The following is a 22,320-nucleotide window of genomic DNA, read 5'->3' as shown; positions in this document are numbered from 1 at the left end:
GAGTATCTATGAAGAAAAAAATTTCCAAAATAATTGCCCATTTACTCATATACATCCCCTTACATTTATCTCATTTATCTGCACATTTAAATATTAAAGAAAGTTACATTTAACCCCATAATAAAATTGTAGCCAATAAGAAATGATAGGAAGACTACTTCCTGAGATTGTGACAATCATTGAGTCTTCAGATGTAAATGTGTTTCTCTGACATTCTTGTGTAGAATAGTTCCACGATACTGCATCTGTTCCTCTGACTAGCATATGTCTCTGTGGCTAGCTCCGAAACCAATGTAATTTTCCAGCCTGGTATAAAATTTGATACACGTGCGTGAAATATAAAGCCTCTCATAGATTATTTTGACAAATTAGTGTAAGAATCATTTTTTATTCATATATTGAAATCAACATAAAATATATAGACATGTGTGTGAATAGTGAAAAATTGTTTTGAAGTAGAGCTGACAATACACATTGTCAAGTTCCCTGAGGCCCAAACTTTTGCTATTATCTTCTTGGTTCCAATAGCTTTCTTTTCAAGTAAAATAATATGTTGAATATTTCAGAAGCTCTGTAATCCCTGGGGTAAGTTATTTATCACCTCAAATTAATAAATATAAAAAGCTTTTTTAGTGTGTTTTGTGAGCTTTGTAATAATATACAGCTATTTTTAAATTTTATGAAACTCATTGGAGATGTTACTGTTTAAGTTGGAAGTGCTTCTTCATGTCTTGGCTTTTCAAGATGCATCCTAATCCTAGTGTTAGGTTAAAGAGGTCCCTTTATAGACTATATCAGCTTTATATGTTCATTAGTCAGAATCTTATTCAAAGCCAGCTTCATGTGTAGGGACCTGTGTTCAAAAGGCTGCTGGTTTGATGCTGTACTGTCACTGATTTTAAATTCTTATTTTATTTATTAAGTTAGATGTGGGGAGGCAGAGACAGACTCCCACATGCACCCCAACCGGATCCCCCTACCAGGCAATGTTCTGCCTGTCAGGGCTGCTGCTCTTTTGCTCAGCAACTGAGCTATTTTAGTGCCTGAGGCGAGGCCATGGAGACATCCTCAGACTGGGGGTCAACTTTGCTGGAACCATTCGAGCCATGGCTGAGGAGAGGAAGGGGGAGAGGGATGAAGAAGCAGATGGGCGCTTCTCCAGTGTGCTCTGACCGAGATTCAAACCCGGGACTTCCACATGCCGGGCCAACGCTCTACCATTGGGCCAACCAGCCAGGGCCAAATTCTTAATAATTTTTAATAACTAATAATTGTTTAGTTAACAATTTCTAAGTGTTTGATTATTGATAATTGATCACTTTCTTATCACATTGAGCCTGTTCATGATGACAGTTTAAAATCCCACTCTGTTACTCATTAAAAAAAAATCTCTTAAATACTGTATTTGATGAAATATGTATTGGTGGTAATTAGTCTCTCTAAGACCACCTGAGAAGTAAACCCATATCATCTTTTCACCATTGGCGCATACGAAACTACATCCAATTAACCTCACTCATAGCCAACCTTTATCATCCTTGACCATCATAGAGCATACAAGCCTCACTATTAATTGTTTTTTTATAACCTCGTATACATAAGGACACATACACTTAATACTCTTGTCTTAGTTGATTTCCTGAGATTGTTAGTCTGAAACTTGCATTATCCTTTTCAAAAGTGTTTCACATGTCATTTTACTTCCTTTGCATCCTTCTCATTGATAGGCGATTTATAGTTCTCACAACCCAGGAACCTTGAGGTAGCTTCTAGAAATGTCTAGCACTGCATTTATTCACCTATACTATGAACGTTGAATCCTCAGGAAACAAAGTCTTTTCACTTTTGAAAACTCAAGTAAGTTGCTTGCACTGGTACACCTCATATTGCTGTTTTTATGCCCTATGATCATTGAAGGCATTTGAGTTAGACCTCGCAAATCCAACTACATTCCTGGGCATATCCAATTTTCTCTTCACACAATGTAGCTCCTGCTGCCAGTTCCTTCAATTCCACATCTACACCCCAGGTTACTAAACCATCCTCATGGCTATATATTTGATGCTGTCATTATTCAGCTCTATTTTTTTAGGTGAAATCTTAAGATTCAACATATTCTTTACTACAATTGCCTAAATTTTAAGTTCTATGAATCCTTTATTCGTTTTAGACTATTCTACATAGACTTAAAATATATTTATGTTAGCTACTTACTGAATTCAGATTGTTCAAAAAAATTATTTTCTTCCCTCCCGTCTCATGCATTATCTACTTTGTAGAACAAAAACAAAAATATCCATTAATTTGCCCAACTAAAATTGTAGGAATCTTCTTACTCTTTACATCTTTAACAATTAAAACTTTGATTAATTGGCAATTGTGACATTTTATTTTCCAAATGGTGACTTTCCTTCTATTTTTGAAGTAGTAGTTATTCACCAGGTTATTTTCAATTTTACCCTTCTTTTTTCTAATCCATCTTATATATCATAACAGAAAAAATTACTATTTTAATCTTATCAGCTAGATTTATTATTTTACAGTCACCATAAGTAAAATTCAAAGTCTTGACTGTAATCTAGAAGGCATCTTGTGTTCTGATTACAGTCTAGGGCCCCAATTAAATCGCCTGGTTTTTTATCCAAGCATACTCAAACTTATTTACTTGTTTTTACCTTTTCTAATTATAGACTATTCATACTGATGCTGGTCTTTATTAAGACCTTTTTAAGTTTTCCTTTTATGTACATTTTTAAACTCCTCTTACTATGTATATAGTTTGTATAGCACAAGTTACATTTTTATAATTACTTATTAAATTTTACTACTAGTTCTTTTTTTATTCTGTAATAAAAATAATTTTCTATACTTCTTTTTATCTCAAGAAGCTGGCATATTGTCTAGGAAACAGTTTCAAACATAACTTATTTGAAACAGTCTTCATTGAGTGAAGGAATAGTTTTCACATGGGGCACATTTGGCTCAGAATATACCCTTAAAGCTCAAAATAGAGATTGATTCATATCTAAGTGGCCAAAATGCAGCGTAATTCAAGCTGTTATGCTAGGAGTCAAGCTGATTCAACTGCAAGAGAAGATCTACTGTCTTGCAGTAGCAAGGCCTGAATACTGTAGATATCATATGTTTTTTGACCTATCCCTACATATTCCAATGAAAAAAATGAGAGAAATATCCATTTAAGTGACAATGATAACATTTTTCTATTTGGTGGACTTTACACCAAAACTTAGGTTTTCTAATGTTGAATCCAGTTTTCTTTCCATTGTTGCATGCAACTGTGGGTGCCAATATATTAAAATAAGGCAATGTTAACTTAGAGATATACTTATTTTAAAATTCATTGATATTTATAGATCATACATATTTTCAGTTTGTGGCATTATTAAGATTTATCTGGAGGTTATTGATGAATAAGAATTTAAATATTGCCCTGGCCGGTTGGCTCAGTGGTAGAGCATCGGTCTGGCGTGCAGAAGTCCCGGGTTCGATTCCCGGCCAGGGCACACAGGAGAAGCGCCCATCTGCTTCTCCACCCCTCCCCCTCTCCTTCCTCTCTGTCTCTCTCTTCCCCTCCCGCAGCCAAGGCTCCATTGGAGCAAAGATGGCCAGGGCACTGGGGATGGCTCTGTGGCCTCTGCCTCAGGCGCTAGAGTGGCTCTGGTCACAACATAGCGACGCCCAGGATGTGCAGAGCGTCGCCCCCTGGTGGGCGTGCCGGGTGGATCCCGGTCGGGCGCATGTGGGAGTCTGTCTGACTGTCTTTCCCCGTTTTCAGCTTCAGAAAAATGCAAAAAAAAAAAAAAATGCAAAAAAAAAAAAAAGAATTTAAATATTTTTACACTTAGATGAACATTTAATATGAGACAAATAATATGAGAGAATATAGGAGTAAAACAGATACAAGGGAGTTTTCAACTTTAGTTAAGATTTCAAATAGATGTGTCATTTGGGGAAAATAAAAAGAAAATATACACTCAGAAAATAATTTAAAAGTTGTCCTTTGAGAAATTCTATAATAATACAGAATTAATTTTACAATTAAAAATATTTTTCTGATATGAAATCTATTTAAAAGTCACGGGCTGTTGTTAGGAAGAATATGTAAATATTTTATATCTGTTAGTAAAAAGAGATAGAGTAGGAAATGAACACTTTTTCCTGTGACGAAAATATGTTTAGTGGTGCTTCCAAGTTGTCTGGGCAAAAATTAAGTAAAGTCAGCGAAGTGGACAGCATAGCTCATTTCTTTCTGTGTCATTAAGGTAAAGCTCATGGTTAATATTGCTTCTCCTTTAGTATGGGCAATGAAGATGGTTCCCACTGTATTATGATGCAAGTCCTTTATGCTCATATGAAAACATATTTTGAGCTTTCTTTGCAGAAATCCTTACTTTAAACCTATTCAGTCTTTTTTTTTTTTTTTTGAACTGTCACTCACGCAACTCCTATACCAAAGATATCAAACTCAAGGGCAGGAAAAGGGTTGAAAGCGTTTAGTTTACGCCTTTTTTGACACCACGTTCACTAGTTTCCAAAGTGAATGTGCAACAAAAAGGCGACTCAGTCTTCCTTTTTTAATCTCATCTTCTACCAAGAGAAAAGCAGCAGACTTAATGTGAATATTGTATTATCCAGTTCTGCAAGGCAAATGTCATATATCAAACTAAAAAGCTGTTTGACTCCAATATATTATTCAAGACAAATTAGAATAAAATATCTATGAAAAGTGTAAATGACCAATATAATGAATAGAGTTATCTTACTTATGATAGATAAACATTAAGGAGAAATATACCATACAGTGAGTTTCTTTGGCTTACCGTAACATTTTTCATTCACTCATAGTGTTTGATGAACAGTTGTTTATTCTTTATTATGGCATAAATTTCCCATTATATTGTTATTATTAAAATTATTTATCTATTCACCATTTATTTAGTTATGCATTATGACCCTGATCACACAGTATCATGATTAATGTAGCTTTAAAATAAGTTAGAAAATCAGAAAGTATAATTTCTCAAATTTGTTCATTTTGTTTTCAAAGTTGTTTGGTTTATTCTAGGTCCTTTAAATGTTTCAAGGGATTTTTAGATTGATTCTGCCAGTTTTTAATTAAAAATCAAGGGATTTTTTGTGGAGGAAGTGTAAAATCTATAGATTAATTCTGGAAGAAATGATATAGAAATAATAGTAAGTCTCTTGATCCTTGAACATAGTATATCTTTCCATTATTTATGGTTTTATTATTTTTTTTCAGTGTATGGGTCTTTTAACTTTTTTTGTCATGGTTATTAAGTATTTCATATTTTAAAAATATTATTATAAAATGTATTATTATTTTTTTATTGATTGACTTTAGTGAGAAAGGGAGAGAGAAAGAGAGAGATGTTGATTTATTGTTCCATTTATTTATGCATTTATTGGTTGATTTTTTTATGTGTCCTGACCTGGGTTCAAATTTGCAATCTTGGCATAATGTGATGATTCTCTAACCAGCTGAGCTACCTGGACAGGGCTTAAATGTATTTTTTCTATAATTTCAATTTTCCAGTTGTTCCTTAATGATATGCAGAAATATAACTGATTTTTGTATGTTTATTTTATATCCTGCCAAAAAACTCCATCTTTTTTATAGACTCCATAAATTTTTTCAAATAAACAATTATAAATAAAATTAATGACCATATTACTTCTTCATGTCTACATAGATGACCAATTTTTATGTAAAAAATTTTATTTCTTTTTCCAATATAAATGTCTTTTTTGTTTGTTTGCTTTGTTTATTTTATTGAACAGATTAGCAACCCCAACACAAAATTGAAGAAAAGTGGTAAGAAAGAACATTGTCATTTTGTCTAGATCTTAAAGTAAACACATTTAGCCTTTCAACAATATGATATTAGCTGTAGGTTTTTCTTATATTCTATTTATCAGATTGCTATTCTTCACTCTGAGAAATACTTTCTCTAGTAATAATGCATTCATTTGGACTTTATTTTGATTATATATATAAATGAAAGAAAAAGAGACAGGAAGGGAGAGAAGAGAGATGAGAAGCATAGACTTGTAGCTGCTTCACTTCAGCTGTTCAATGATTGCTTTTCATACATGCCTTGACCAGGGAGCCCAAGCCAAGTCATTGACCCCTTGTTCAAGCCAGCAACCTTGGTCTTCCACCCAGAAAACTTTGGGCTCAAACCAGGGACCTTGGGATAAATTTGATGACCCTGTACTCAAGCTGCCAAGCCTATGTTCAAGCTTAGGAGCCTGCTCTGAAGTTGGTGACCTAGGAATTTCCAATCAGGGACCTCAGCATCCTGAATGGATGTTTTATCCACTTCTGCCACCATCAATCAGATTAAAATTTTATATCATTTTCATCCTTTCCCTAATTGTTGTGTTTATATTTAAGATGTGTTTTTGTTAAGCAGAATAAAATTGGGTCTGACTTTTTAGAATCTGATAATCTCTACTTTTAATTATGGTTGTATAGAACAGATATTCTTTTTTTTTTAATAAATTTTTATTAATGTTAATGGGATGACATTAATAAATCAGGGTACATATATTCAAAGAAAACATGTCTAGGTTATCTTGTCATTAAATTATATTGCATACCCCTCGCCCAGAGTCAGATTGTCCTCCGTCACCCTCTATCTAGTTTTCTCTGTGCCCCTCCCCCTCCCCCTAACTCTCTCCCTCCCTCCCTCCTGCGTCCTCCCTCCCCCCACCCCTGGTAACCACCACACTCTTGTCCATGTCTCTTAGTCTCGTTTTTATGTTCCACCAATGTATGGAATCATGTAGTTCTTGTTTTTTTCTGATTTACTTATTTCACTCCGTATAATGTTATCAAGATCCCACCATTTTGTTGTAAATGATCTGATGTCATCATTTCTTATGGCTGAGTAGTATTCCATAGTGTATATGTGCCACATCTTCTTTATCCAGTCTTCTATTGAAGGACTTTTTGGTTGTTTCCATGTCTTGGCCACTGTGAACAGTGCTGCAATGAACATGGGGCTACATGTGTCTTTACGTATTAATGTTTCTGAGGATTTGGGGTATATACCCAGTAGAGGGATCGCTGGGTTATAAGGTAGTTCTATTTTCAGTTTTTTGAGGAACCACCATACTTTCCTCCATAATGGTTGTACTACTTTACAGTTCCACCAACAGTGGATGAGAGTTCCCTTTTCTCCGCAGCCTCTCCAACATTTGCTATTACCCGTCTTGTTGATAATAGCTAATCTAACAGGGGTGAGGTGGTATCTCATTGTAGTTTTGATTTGCATTTCTCTAATAACTAATGAAGCTGAGCATCTTTTCATATATCTGTTGGCCATTTGTATTTCTTCCTGGGAGAAGTGTCTGTTCATGTCCTCTTCCCATTTTTTTTATTGGATTGTTTGTTTGTTTGTTGTTGAGTTTTATGAGTTCTTTGTAAATTTTGGATATTAGGCCCTTATCTGAGCTGTTGTTTGAAAATATCATTTCCCATTTAGTTGGCTGTCTGTTTATTTTTATATCAGTTTCTCTTGCTGAGCAAAAACTTTTTATTCTGATGTAGTCCCATTCATTTATCTTTGCCTTCACTTCTCTTGCCATTGGAGTCAGGTTCATAAAATGTTCTTTAAAACCCAGGTCCATGAGTTTAGTACCTATGTCTTCTTCTATGTACTTTATTGTTTCAGGTCTTATATTTAGTTCTTTGATCCATTTTGAATTAATTTTAGTACACGGGGACAGGCTGTAGTCGAGTTTCATTCTTTTGCATGTGGCTTTCCAGTTTTCCCAACACCATTTGTTGAAGAGGCTTTCTTTTCTCCATTGTGTGTTGTTGGCCCCTTTATCAAAGATTATTTGACCATATATATGTGGTTTTATTTCTGGGCTTTCTATTATGTTCCATTGGTCTGAGTGTCTATTTTTCTGCCAATACCATGTGTTTTGATTATTGTGGCCCTATAATATAGTTTAAAGTCAGGTATTGTAATGCCCCCAGCTTCATTCTTTTTCCTTAGGATTGCTTTGGCTATTCGGGGTTTTTTATAGTTCCATATAAATCTGATGATTTTTTAGAACAGATATTCTTAATGAAATTATTGATATAATAAGCTTTCAGACTATACTTGAGCTATGCCTTTCCCACTTGCTCTACCTTTTTTTCTTTCCTCTTTTATTAAATTAATTCAATAATTTTTATGACAGCATTTTTTATTTTTGTTGTATTACTAGCTATTTATTGTTTTGTTAATAGAGTGATGACTTTGGGATTTTTCACATACTTCTGAGACTACCTCAAATGAGATAGCACTTCATACCTAGCAGAACCACCTTGCAATACTGTACCTATGTTTCTCCCTTCCCAGTCTTAATACTATTGTTGTCATATATTTCTGTTACATATATGATAAAAGTCTCATAATAGTCTTTTTGTTTGCTCAATTATCATTTATCTTTCATATATTCTAGATTTAAATAATAAGGAATAATCCTGTTTTTTAACCCATGTAGTTACAATGGCTGGTAGTTTTTACTTTTTTGTGTATGTCAATTGATGTCAATTTCCTTGTTTCATTTTGATGATTTTGTTGCTAAATGTTTTTATTATTATTATTATCATTATTATTAAGTGAGGGGTGGGGAGGCAGAGACAGACTCCCTCATCTCCCCAACTGGGATCCACCTGGCAAGCCCCTACCAGGAAGTGTTCTGCCCATTTGGGGCCATTGCTCTGTTAGTTGGCAACCCAGCTATTTTACCACCTGAGGTGAGGCCATGGAGCCATCCTCAGTCCCCAGGGCCAACTTTGCTCCAAACATTAGTGCCAAGGCTGTGGGAGGGGAAGAGAGAGAGGGAGGGAAGTGTGGAGATACAGATGGGCATTTCTCTTGTTTGTCCTGACTGAGAATCAAATCCAGGACTTTCACATGCCAAGCCAATGCTCTATTGCTGAGCCAACATGCCATGATCTGTTGGTATGTTTTCAAAATTATCATGATTTTCTGCAATTTCTGCTTTGTCATTAATTTTTTTTATTTTTCTGAAGTGAGAAGCGGGGTGAGGCAGACAGACAGACTCCCACATGCACCCAACCGAGATCCACCTGGCATGCCCACCAGGGATCTATGCTCGGCCCCTCTGGGGCATCGCTCTGCTGCAACAGGAACCATCCTAGCGCCTGAGGCAGAGGCCATGGAGCCATACTCGGCTCCCTGGCCAACCTTGTTCCAATGGAGCCTTGGCTGCTGGAGGAGAAGAGAAAGATAGAGATAAAGGTGAGGGGGAAAGGTGGAGAAGCAGATGGGTGCTTCTGTGTGACGTGGCTGGGAATCAAAGCCAGGTTTTCCACATGCCTGGCTAATGTGCTACAATGGAGCTACTGAGCTAACCAGCCAGAGCCCCAGCATATTTTTTTTTATATCAGTCATTGCAGTTTCATTTTCTTCTAGAAATTTTATGTTGTTATTTTCATATGTATCATACCCTACTTAACTATGAAATATGGTTTTAACTGCTTCAATTTTGGGGCAGTTTTATTTGATTGATTTTGCTTCTCATTATGGTTCATATTTTTCCACTTCTTTGTTGCCTCATCGTCTTCAACTGGATGTCAGACAATAAATTGTTTTTTCTTGTTTGGTACTGAATATTTATTCATATATAAATTGTTCTGTAACTTTGTAATACAGCACAGTTATATTGTTTGAAAATAGTTTAATACTTTTGAGTTTTACTGTTAAGATTTATTAAATGGTACCAAAACAGAATTTATTCTAAGACTAGTTTTTTTCTTATTACTAACATACTATACTTTTTAGTCTCACAAATCATGGAGTTTTCCATTATAATTGTTAGGGAAAGATACTAGTCTTTCTAATTCTGAGATGATTCTTTCCCAAGGCTTGGGCAGTTTCCTTAAATACATGTACCTGTCAGTATTCTACTTCATATTGATCTGCTGAATACTCAAGAATCTCTCCACAGAGTTCTGGAGTATTCTGCATATGGAGTTCTCTTTTATTTATTTTTATTTTTTTAACTTTTCTTTTAGAATAATCATAAAGTCACCAAGAGCTGCGAAAATAGTAACAAGACCCATGTACCCCTCCTTCTGTTTCTTCCAATGGTGGTAGCTTATACAGCTTTAGTAAAATATCACTAATATCATTTCATGAATATTAAAATTAATTACATTAACTGATAACTCCCCATTTTGTCACTTGATTAATTAACTATTAATTTTTTTATTATAGCCCACTTTCAATGCTATTCTATGTTAGTTTCAGATGTATAGTATAGTGGTCAGAAACCATGTACTCAGCCCTCTTTGAAAAGACACTCTGCCTTGGTCACCTTGGTCACTGAGCTCCAGCTACTCAATCCAGAGTGGTTATTATATTCTTTCTGGTTTCCTCTCCATTTTAAGAGTGCCCAGAATCTCTCTTACACCGTGATCTGGGTCAATCATAAGATTAATTTTATTTGTTCTTCATATTTTAAGAATCATTCTCCTTTAATACCTCATGCTCAATGTCTTGAAAAATGTTGTTTCATATACTATTCTTTCTTTCAACTCTTCCTCCCTCCCTCCCTCCCTCCCTCCCTCCCTCCCTCCCTCCCTCCCTCCCTTCCTTCCTTCCTTCCTTCCTTCCTTCCTTCCTTCCTTCCTTCCTTCCTTCCTTCCTTCCTTCCTTCTTTCCTTCCTTTCTTCCTTCCTTCCTTCCTTCCTTCCTTCCCTCCCTCCCTCCCTTCCCTTCCTCCCCTTCCTTTCTTCCATCCTCCCTCCCTCCCTCCCTCCCTCCCTCCCTTCCTTCCTTCCAATATCCTGTCTCTCTTTTTGTCTTTTTCTTACTCCTTTCTACTTTCATTCTTTGTTGTTGCTTTAAGTGAGATGGTAAGTCCAGTCCCTGTTATTCTATCTCTTATCCTGACTTGAATAAAATGATTAGGATATAATTTGCCCAAGATTTTTTAATCTTAACTGATTTTTAAATTATTCTAATCTTTAGGTAGATAATGTGGGCAAATTCATGTTATTAAACAAAATTTACTTATCTAGCCAAAACCAGTGCAACAGAATCATGAAATGTTTATAATATGACAATGTCATGGCTTTTGAGAAAAATATTGCACAAGTAATTTTTAAAAAGTCACCAGTGGATTATCAAGTAAGAAATATCTAAGACAAATCTATGTAAACTTCTTGATTGGAATGACATGCTAGTATATCAAAAGTAAAGTAACTTAAAAAATCAGTATCATATTTAAATTTTATTGCAAATGATAAAAAGTACTTCAGATTTATTTTTAAAATAGTAGAGTTTGAAATTGATTCTCAGAGTTAAAAAGATGTTTTTATATTCTTAAATTCAAAAATACATTATTTATTTACTCTGAGGCTCTGACATTTATGAATACTGACCTAAATAGACCTCTTGGACATTTAAGTAAAATTGAAATCTACTAGAGAAACCAAAAAGAAAAACAGATATCTTATTGTTACAAAAACATATTATCAGTCTCTCTTGAAAAACTATAAAATAGTTTAATTTTTCCATTCCCTCGTAATATAAACCCTCCCAGTTTTCTGATCCCATAATTTAAGTTGTTCTATCATATTTGTCAAGATGAAAATGTTGATTTACATGAACAAATGCCTAAAAATATCACTAAGTGAAAAAAAGGTGCCAAGATAATTTACCAGGACAAAAAGTCACAAGTATAAAATAACCAAACTGAAAGATTTCCTGTGAGAATCAGTTACTAGAAATGAACCAAGGGCACCTAAAAAATGGAAAGGCTGACTTTAGAATTAACACCAATTTATTCCACTCTAAACTATGATTGGAGACTCTAAGATCAATTTTTAAAAGCATCATTTTTGCAACATGATCTTCATTTAAAATTATCTGCTTCATAAGCTTATTATGCAAAACTTATCTTTCTTGGGGTCCTAAAATCATAGCACACATTCTCTCTGGTTGAGGTAACATTTATTAAGATTTTATAAGCACTTCGATCAAACTGTTTTTAAATCCTGGCCAGAGAATTCAACAATGGTAGCTAGTATCAAAACTATATAGTACAATAGACTTTTTATTTATTTATTTTTTGTCTATACTTGACTTACAATGTCTTTAAAACCACCTTTTTTCTGCTCATATTATCTGTTTCTGCATATGATATATTTTTTGTGAGTATAGTGTTTTTATAATTTTACTTATCTCATCACAATAAAAGTTCCTACCTTAGATCTGAAACATCTTTCTAACATTGTTAAGGATGTGGACCTCAACAGATTAATGACTGCATGTGACTTATACCTGCTTTTGGTGTGATTTCAAATTACTGAATAATTTAGAAAGGACTCGCTGGAAGTCTAAAAACTGAGGGGGGATATATGGTGTGAAGGTAGAGTTGACAAGGTGGTGAACAGAAATTGCAATATACAGATGGTGTATTTTAGAATGGTGCATTTGGAATCCTGTATAATTTTATTAATCAGTGTCATGCTAATATATTCAATAGTTTTTGTTTGTTAAAAAGAAAAGTAAATGGGGTTGAACAGGATTCTACTAAAGGCTCATGGTCTTATAATTCAATATTTATTAGTAATTGAAGTTCATCAAAGTCTATAAAAAGATGCCACAGCTGTGAATCAAATTAGTGTCTTGACCTAGTCAATTAGACAAAGAAATACATCAGCATTATAATTAGGTGGCTAATTCCCCTTTTAGAATTAATGTAAATAGTAAATATGCTTTAAAACCAAATAAACACAGTATTTTCAAGCTAGAAGAAAAAAGTCTATGCTAAAAGATGCAAAATTCTGGGTAAGAGAGAGTTTCTTCATGTTTGACTAATAAAATGACGGGTAATTTTTTTTTTTTTTTTTTTTTTTTTTGTATCTCAACAAAAATTTTCTTTTGATTGCAATTAATCTTTTTTTTTTCTTTTGTAAGAACTGTCAGTAGATTTAAAGTCACTGCTTTGTCACTTGAGTTTGAAGAGCAAAGAGTTTCAAACCTTCCAGTGAGTTCTTAAATATTCAGATATTTCTTTAAAGTTTTCAATAACATTTTTTAAAATTGCAATAGGCAAATTAATTATTATCTGGCCTAAACTAAGATGTAAATTCAAGGACATTTACAATTATAGCTACCACAAAAATGCTTTTAGTTATTTTGGATAGTAAAAAAAAAATCAATAAAATCTTATTAGTTTGAGACTCCAATAAAATGACACACATTTTCACATTCAGAAATTTGATTTAACTATAAAATATACTGAAGATCTCAATTTTTTGTAAATTCTGTAAGAACTGTTTGTCACAACCAATAAACTTGTACTTAACATGTATTTGTTAGAAACACAAGTTCCCTAGGTACACAAAGTATATTTGAAACATCGAAAAAACAATAAAAACCGAATTATGGTATTTCAGTTAACATGGTTCTTTTTTGTTTGTAATTTTTAACAGTTGCATTTATATCCACAATTTTTATTTCAAATTGCTCTAGAGTTTTGGGCACTTGCAAATTCAACCTAATGGTCATTTCATTTTACTTTATGATATTAGTTTGCCTGAAGCAAACATGTCCAGAGGTGAAGGCACTTGGAAATTGTGGTCTTCTCTGCAGAACACTATGTAATATTGATAAATCCATCCTGAAATAGGTCCAAAAAAAAAAAAAACTTTCCCCATATAAATATTATCTTTGCTAGTTCTCCTTAAATAACAGTTGATTGTATAATGCTCAGTGCCCAGACCTAAAAATTAGCAAAGAATAGAAGAAATTGAGTAAAAGTATTCCATAATGAGTTGTTGTTGGTTTTTTTGCTGTAAAATTAGGGTTGCAGGGGAAATATGAATATTAGTTAATTTCAGTGTTACGTGACACATAGTTTAAGAACTATTTTCCTGAAGAAATAGTTCTTTACCATTAAAAAATGTTTCTTTTTCTTTTAAAGCAAGGCTGATTCCTCTTCATTTTAAATACTTAATTCAGGTTCAACCAGTTCTATGAAGTTCTAATGGCATATGTTGCCTTTCTGTGATTATTTTTGTATCAATTGTTATGACTTCAGAAACATATTTTTTTCATAAAGCTCTATTTTGAGCTCCAAAATTAAATTATTTTCCTGTCTAAGTTATTTTTTCATGCTTTTGTTTAATTATAAAGTAAAATGTTTTAAATACATCATACTTCAGGAAATAAGAGTGTTATCTAACTTGGACTAAAAAGTCTTGAAGCATTGTGCATTAGCATGATTTTAAGAAGTTTATCCAAACATTCAAACACAAGCATAACTTGTACCAAGGGAATAAAAAGAACTGCTTTATAATAACTTTAGCTAAAGATTCTCTCTTTTCTTATATTATGCTTGTTTTTTTAAGCAGAGGGAAGGAAGAGTTGGCAAAATAGCCTGAAAAATGGTATCTGGAGTCAGATAGCAAAGACTAAAAGTCCAATAGAACTAGTAAAGGGGTAAATATATGGTGACAAAAGGACATTTGACTGTGAGTAGTAAACAAAGAATGCAATATACAAATACTAATTATAAAATTGTTTACCTGAAACTTATATAATTTTAATTATATAAAATTAACAAAAGATTTAAAATAAAATTAACAAAAGATTTAAAAAATAAATATACATAATTTGAATTACAAAAATAATTTAAAATACAGATATATTACTTAAAATCTGTGACTCTGGGTAAATTATTTCTTTATATCTTAGTATTCTCATTTATATAATCAATCTATCAGAGGGATGCTCAAGTGAACCAGAAATATAGAGCTATTCTAAATATTAAGTTATAAATATAAATAAACATTCAACATGCTACCTGCCATATGACAAGGTCCTCATCAATGTCACTCATTATGATTATGACAAATATTTATTCTCTCAACAGTATTTATTGAGTAACTGCATGTTCTGAGATAATGATGAGCAAAACAAATACTCTGTTTGGTGACTGTAGTTAGTGACCAAAAAGCAACACAGTTTTTAATACATGATTGCAAGTAACAATAAGGAATGAAAGAGTAGGTAGAGAACAGTTACTCAAATAAGGGAAAACATGAGGAAAAAAAATACAATTTTTTTTTACATAATACAAATTTTTAAGTACTATGTTGGCCTGGGAGAATCACTGAATGTTTCTCTAAGAAAAGTACAGCATTTCTGTTCAAGACACTCCAACGAAATGAGGAATACACGCAGAGAAAGGTGGGTTAAAGGAAGTTACAATGAGAGGTAATAAGTTTGTGAGGCCCAAAGGCAGAAAAATTGATGAAGGAGGACATGGAATCAGGAAGGCAGAAGGCGGTGGGGAAGGTGGCGATTGAAGGGCCTAGATAACAGACAAGGAACAAATCATTTGGGGTCTAGACTAAAGTATGGAATGAGGTCAGAGGATGGTGAGAATGTTTTGGGGATGGGGGGAGGAGAGACACAGATGTGGTAAAATAGTAAGAAATCTATTTTATAATTTTCATTGACTCTAAGAGGAAGAATGGATTACAGGTGCCAAAATTAATGAGAGGAGAAGATGTAGATGGCAGCTGCGAAAGTTGAGTATCTTGTAATTGATGTAGACAGTTTAGATGGAGACATCTGGGACATATATGGCATGGGGCTAGGTGTAATGTTGAAAATGATGAGAAAGAGGATTTGGGCAAATACAATCTTGGATTTCTGGTTACACAAACTAATGCATGCAAAGCAATCCCCTGAGACAGAGAAGAAGGACACTGAGCAAAAGAGAAGGAAGATGATGAGCTCAATTTTCTACATGTTGCATTTATATTGTTTCTGTGATATCCACCAGAGAGGTCAAGCAGAGAGGTGGATGTATGAGACAACAGGTAAGGTGGAAGTCTAGATAATAAGATAAAAATTAAAAAATACAGTTTATGGATAGTCATTAAAACCATGGAATAAGATGAGTAGAATTAGTGAGAATTTAGAAAATGAAAAAGCAACAGTTAAATACAACGTCTCTTCACTTACATCTCTGCACATGTCAAGAGTATAAATATTTCTCTCTTGTTTCTCAATTTACTATATATAGAATTTTAGACAAAACTACTCACATCGAAACATATACTGACCTAAATAACTAAGAAATTATACACTTTCCAACAACTAATTATGGAAAATAGAGAAAATAAATCTTTAATAGCATAAGTCAGGAGTATATTGCTGTAGAAGTTAAAATTCTTAATGGTATACTGGTTAAAGTATTGGAATACTAAGGTGTATTTATGTATGTCTGGTAGGGCAGAATAAGATAAAAGCTTAGTTTGGACAGTAAATTAGTTTACCACTGCCTTCCTGCTACCTTTATGTTTCATCTCTATGTTTCATCTCTATTTGACCTTCTAAAATTCTGAGTATACGGTCAGGTTTCCCTGAGCATCCTCCAGCTGTTGTTTGAATGACAAGTTAAACCAACTGAGCTGCTTATACTTGTTTAAATGGTCTCACTATTATGAGACCAGAAAAATAAAAAGAAGATCAAAAAATGAAGAAAGAAAAAGAGGCCAACTCTTGCATTATATATGAAGACAAATTTTGGCATAAAAGTCAGAATTTTTAAATAAATTTTTAAATATCAAATGTGACATCACAGTATGATGATATTATTATGATCTAATCAAAATTATCATGCAGAATTAGTGTAGTTTATGTAGTCATTGATCATTATAAACATCAGTAAATTTCCTGAATGAATTATAAAAACAAAAGTAAATCAACAATACAAATTATTTTGCATATTATTTTCCATTCAGTATTTATGGAAATATTGCCTCTTCTGTCAAATAAACTTTATTTTTACCACATGTTAATATAATATATATTGAAAATTACCATTTACTAAGTTCAGGAATACAGATTCAACAAATTATAAGCACAGTACCAATGTTTTATGAAGGTTTAGGAATACCCCTGAGAATACTATCAATGCTAATTAATTTGTTCAGTAAGAAATTTAAAGTAATCTAAAGCATTTAAGTACAGGATAGAGTCACAGTAAGCTTACAATTACTCATATGGAAAATAACACACTACTGAAGTAATACTACAAGAATAAACATTTTATTTTGTGTATTCACAACAGTAGACCTACTTTTGCCCTACCCTTTATTAATAAGAATTTAAAAATAAAATTAGACTTTATTTTTAATATTTTACATATGTAAAACTTCATAGGAGTTCTGTATTTCAAAAATAAATATAATTTAAGGTAGTACTAGTTTATTTTCAGAATACTTTTTATGCAACTCTTTATTAATAAAAGCACTGATGTATATTACAAAATGAGAAAATGGAAGTTAAGTCTTATGGGTGTTTTCCCTGAGTGATTATTTATTGGTTTTATTTTATTTTTAATTTATTTTAATTTCTTATGTCAATATTCTATTAATAGTTTCAAATTCACCAACTTACAAGAAAGTCATCAGAAATTACTCATACCAAAGTAGTCTTATTTACATAAAAATGTATTTGGTATATAGCAAATTATTTTTTCTTAAATGACCAAATATTAATATTTCCAGATGGTCAGATACTTTAAGTTTATTTGAACACTTTACAAAAGAAAAAAATTTAATCTACTTTTTTTTTCTTGAACTAAACCACAATAATGTCAATTTCAATAAGGTATTAATTAATAAAACTACAGGTAACTTGTGAATCTAATAATCAAATAACTTTATTATATTATTGGTACTCAAAATTATAACCATTTTGGTAAAATATTTTAAGTTAACTAATAAATGAACTTAGTTTAATCTCATACTGGAAAAATTTTGACATATTTCAAAATTGCAAATTTAACTACGTCATCTTCATAATATCTTATATTAAATGTCTTCAAATATATAATTATGTTTAATGCTGTTAAGATTCAAATTTAAATCCATATAATTCACACAACTGAATCAATTTAAAGATTTATTTGTATTTCTAACCTCACATTTGTCATCTTAGTTAGACTACATCTTCACATATTATTTTTTTATATATTCTTTTTGTGACTTAACTTCACAAGAAGCTAATTCAATCAATCAAGTTTAAAAAGATGCTTTTGCTTCTAATTTGTTATTGATAGGTAATTACATTTTATTAACATATCCCTTGTCGTTTCTTGGTCCTCCTCTATTTATCTTCAGTGATGTGTTCTGATATTATATGAAACAAATGCACACCTTTTCACATGCTCACTACATTTCAAACCTAATGATCTAGTGCAGAATAGTGAGTTATTCTCTAAAAATGGAAAACTCAGAAGGAGTCTCATATTTGTAAGGATTGTCTATAAGTCTTAAAAGTAGGAGAACTCTACTCAATAAAGTGTATTACTAGAAATAAACAGGAAATAATGTTGACATTATTACTAAGGATACACAATGCTCTACTGAGCCAACAATTCAAGAAAACTGAATGCCAAAGGGCTCAGCAATACTTTAATTCACAGACTTTGAACAAGGCAAAAGTAAAATAGAGTAAAACGGATAGTGGAATAGATAATAATAACAGTGTATTTCATTGAGAAAAAGAAAGAGAAGATAATGCTGCTGACCAATAGCCTCCTTTTGTCCACTTCATTCCTCCTGGAATATAGATTCAACCTACAGGGATCCCATGATAACATTCTAAATTAGTTTCTAAACCAGCATATGAGATGCATCTGAGTGGTGACTAAATCAAGTTTCACCTCACATCAGACAACTGGAAGACTAATATAATTTAATGACAGAATACTATATTCTCAGAAATAGGAGAATTACTCGAGATTTACAAAAATGAAATATGTTCAGTTTGTGATTACAACTCTGAAAACTTGAAAAAGAAAAGCAATATGTTTGAACCAATAGAAATTAATGAACAAACTTTTAACGAGATTACAACTTGGGGGATAAAAACCCGGCTGGCATCTCTTAACAAAAATTTTCAATTTTCACCCTTGAAACCTTTTTGACTTACTAATTACCGAAACACGCCGGGTGGGGAAACGAGTGAAAATTGGGAGATGCTACCATGCCCCGTGGGGAATTACTGTACCTGTGTCCACATCCTTCACCTGTTGCCTGACTCGAGGTGGCTGGCTCCACTTTGAGATCTTGCAGGACCAGCCCTTTCTCCTGTGGTCCAGGAAAGTCCATAACAGGCACTTCCTCCTCCTCTAGGGACTCAACGTAGAAGAGAGTCCTGGTGGGCTGTTGGGTACCCTGCCCGGGCGCCCCTTGCTGCAACCTGGTGGCCACTGGCAGCAGGGTGCCATTCAGTGGGTTGAAGGAAGAGGAGGAAGACGAGGAGGAGGAGGACGAAGAGGAAGAAGAAGAGGAAGGCTTCTTCCAGAACGTGCTCACATTGCCCTTCTCTTGGCTTTTGAGCAGGCGGCTCTGGCTAGGTCCCCAGTGCTCAAAACTGCCGCTACCGTCCTGTTGCAAACAGCCACCCCCGGCCGGGCCACCGGGGGATGGAGACGGGTGGCTGAAGAGTTTCCAGCGGAGTCGCAGGATGTGCTTCACATCGAAGTCTTTTCGTCCAGAGCTCGACATGTTTGACTCAAGGACGGGAAAGAGACCTCAGCTGGCGCAGGAGCGGACGGACCAGCTGGTCGTGGAAGCCAGAGGAGTCCGGGTTGGAGGAGGGGTGGATGCGCTCTCTGTACCTCAGGAGCAGCCCGGGCGAGGCGGGTGCGCGCTCTGCCAGGCGACAACAGGAGCGCGGACGGCAGAACTGCGCCGCTCAGCTGCGGTCAGGTCCACAGGACTTGCGCGTGGGGAGCCCACCCGCGGTGAGCAAACGCAGGAGCGGGACACCGAGGGCTGAGAATCCTTGATCCCTCCCCACCGCACAGGGTCCCCGTGGTTACAGCTGGAGGGTGCTGGAGACGCACGAGGGAGGGAGATCTGCGCTCCGAAGCTCGGGCGGCAGCGGTAGCTCGATGCACCTCCCTGGAATGCGCCCTTGGCACAGCCTCAGTAGGGAAGGTGTCAGCTCTCCTGTCCTCGCAGCTGAGTTCAGTGCCCAAAGAGAGGAGGAAAGAGCAAGGAGAGGGGAGAGGGAGAGAAAGAAGAGAGAGAGCTCCAAGTCGCGAAGAAGCGCTCCCCCCACAGCTTTCTCCGTGCACCTGCGCCCCTGTCCCCGGCCTCTCCGAGGACGCTCTGAGAGCTTGCCGGGTATTTCTGAGAAAGTCAAATGCCTTCTGCAAGGCTGAGAAGGGGTGTTTATAGAGAGTCAGTTTGTAAAAGACGAAAATAAATATTCCAGAAAATAGAGGGAGGCAAAAGGAAAAGCTGTCAAGGTCCTCATAGTACAATTTTCTCTCTGCCTCAGCACCTCCTCCCCCATAAGTGACGCAGATGTGCACTGGGGCCTATACGGAGAGATGGAGGGAGGGAGGGAAGGCTTCAATCTTCTTTATGCAAGTGAAGCTGCTGCTCTTATTGTCCCTTTGCGGGAATCTTGTCACCTTTTTTCATCCTCCTTCTTCACCTACTACATTACTGTGTAGCAATAAAAGTAAAGCAAATAGGCATTATATTAGTAAACATCAAATATGCATCATGGCAGCGTAAACTTAATAGGCTGCTGTTTGTAGGTTGCAGGTTAATGGTCTGAATTATTTAATAAACCGCATCCTTTAACCTTTACCCTTATTTTCTCTGTAGTGAAACACAGAAGAAACAGTGATGCTAGCGTCAAGGGATGATGATGCCACCATTCTGACACTTACATTGTGATTCTGCCATTAATGCGCTCAGGCAGTTCTTCACCCTGGGGGCCAGAGACACACAGTAGAATTTGAAGATGGGCATCTGAGTAGAGGGTTTGAAAATTGCAAAATTGGTGCATCTGGTGTGTAGCTTTAGAATGCAAACTCTTCTCAGTGGAAACTGAAAAGTAGAAAAATATGACAAAAGAGAATTTCAAGGCATAATCCACTAGTACATAAATCATGATATAGTAATTTAGGCAATAAATGAATACAATAAGCTCCCTTTACTTGGAGAAAATACTTTCCAAGACCCCTAGTAGATGCCTGAAACCAAGGATAGTACAGAATCCTATGTTCACTATTTTTTTCCTTCCCATATACATACCTTTTATTTAAAGAAAGTAGTTTCTCTTTGGCATGCCCACATTGCCAGCATCACAACTCTTGTGTTCAGGAGCCATTATTAAGTAAAATAAGGACCACTTGAACACAAGCACTGCTATATATGAACAGTTGATTGAACTGCTAACCAAGAGGGCTTCTAGTGGCCTACTGTCAGGAAGCATACATAGTGTTGATAAGCTGGACAAAAGGATAATTCAATCCAGGGCTGGACTGAGTGAGACACTGCAAGATTTCATCATGCTACTCAGAATAATGCGCAATTTAAAATTTTTGAATTGTCTCTTTCTAGAATTTTCTATTTAATATTTTGTCCTGAGATTGAACCCAGGTAACTGAAACCACCCAAAGAAAAACTTTAGATAGTACTGTATGTATATCCAAAGGCTACTATCCTACAAAATCTCCTGTTTAGGGAAGTAAAGATGTGTTTACCCTTAAATCTATATTAAGAATGATGATGATTATAATCCTTTTCTAGCAGATTGCTTGTAGATTTTTCATCTTTTCCTATAATCAACCATTAAAATAGAACCCAGTTGTCTTTGCTGAAGGCAAAAGCAGGTCAGAGAATTAGCAGTTTCCTTAACTGAGCCAAGAATATGGTGGTTGTCCATTCATAAATTTCACAGTTTCAGCAACCCACAAAGAAACTAAACACTAAAGTGCAGTAATATTACTGTCTGGTACCCTGTTGCTGAGCAGTAAACTTAAATAGAAACCAAAGTTAAATTTGAAGTCATTCCTAGACAAACTTTGACATTTTAATAAAACAAGAAATTAGATGCACAAATTTCTACTTTTGGGAGAAGAAAAGTCACTATTGTGCATTTTAAATATTGATTTATGCCATAGCAGCTGGACTGCAATCCCTTGTGCCTTGAATTTTCTTTCAGTATTCAGTGTTTTAAAAAAAGCCTCTTAAAGCAAACAATAGTGACAGATCATTTTTATCCAAGAATTAAACCAAGTATTTCTTTTAAGGGAGAAAACAAGTATATGAAATTAACACAAACAGGACAAAGAAAACTTTTCATCAAACATTATATAGAAATTTGAAGTGCATGTAATTAAATGGTTTCTGAAGTAATTGGTGCTTTGTGAATTTTCTAACTTGACATAATTTTTAATTTAGTAAAAATAATA

The 22,320-nt window shown here is 34.6% G+C and overlaps 1 protein-coding gene and 1 non-coding gene across 2 annotated transcripts in view; both read right to left on the bottom strand.

Annotated features, from left to right (window-relative positions):
* Positions 1-19,852, bottom strand: part of KLHL1 (kelch like family member 1) — a 451,195-nt gene extending 431,343 nt beyond the window's left edge. The window contains exon 1 of the mRNA XM_066383706.1: positions 19,110-19,852. Within this exon, the coding sequence (XP_066239803.1) occupies positions 19,110-19,609 (500 nt within the window). The 5' untranslated portion in view covers positions 19,610-19,852. The remainder of the gene's footprint in view (positions 1-19,109) is intronic.
* On the bottom strand, positions 4,447-4,579 carry LOC136404701 (small nucleolar RNA SNORA13). The gene has a single exon (XR_010751409.1). It is a non-coding gene; the product is annotated as a small nucleolar RNA SNORA13 (small nucleolar RNA).
* Positions 19,853-22,320: the final 2,468 nt, after the last annotated feature.

The sequence above is a fragment of the Saccopteryx leptura genome, chromosome 4, assembly GCF_036850995.1.
Source record: "Saccopteryx leptura isolate mSacLep1 chromosome 4, mSacLep1_pri_phased_curated, whole genome shotgun sequence".
In the NCBI taxonomy this organism is placed as follows: Eukaryota; Metazoa; Chordata; class Mammalia; order Chiroptera; family Emballonuridae; genus Saccopteryx; species Saccopteryx leptura.
Note: the sequence above shows the minus strand (reverse complement) of the source record. Positions and strands in the feature narration are given on the sequence as shown.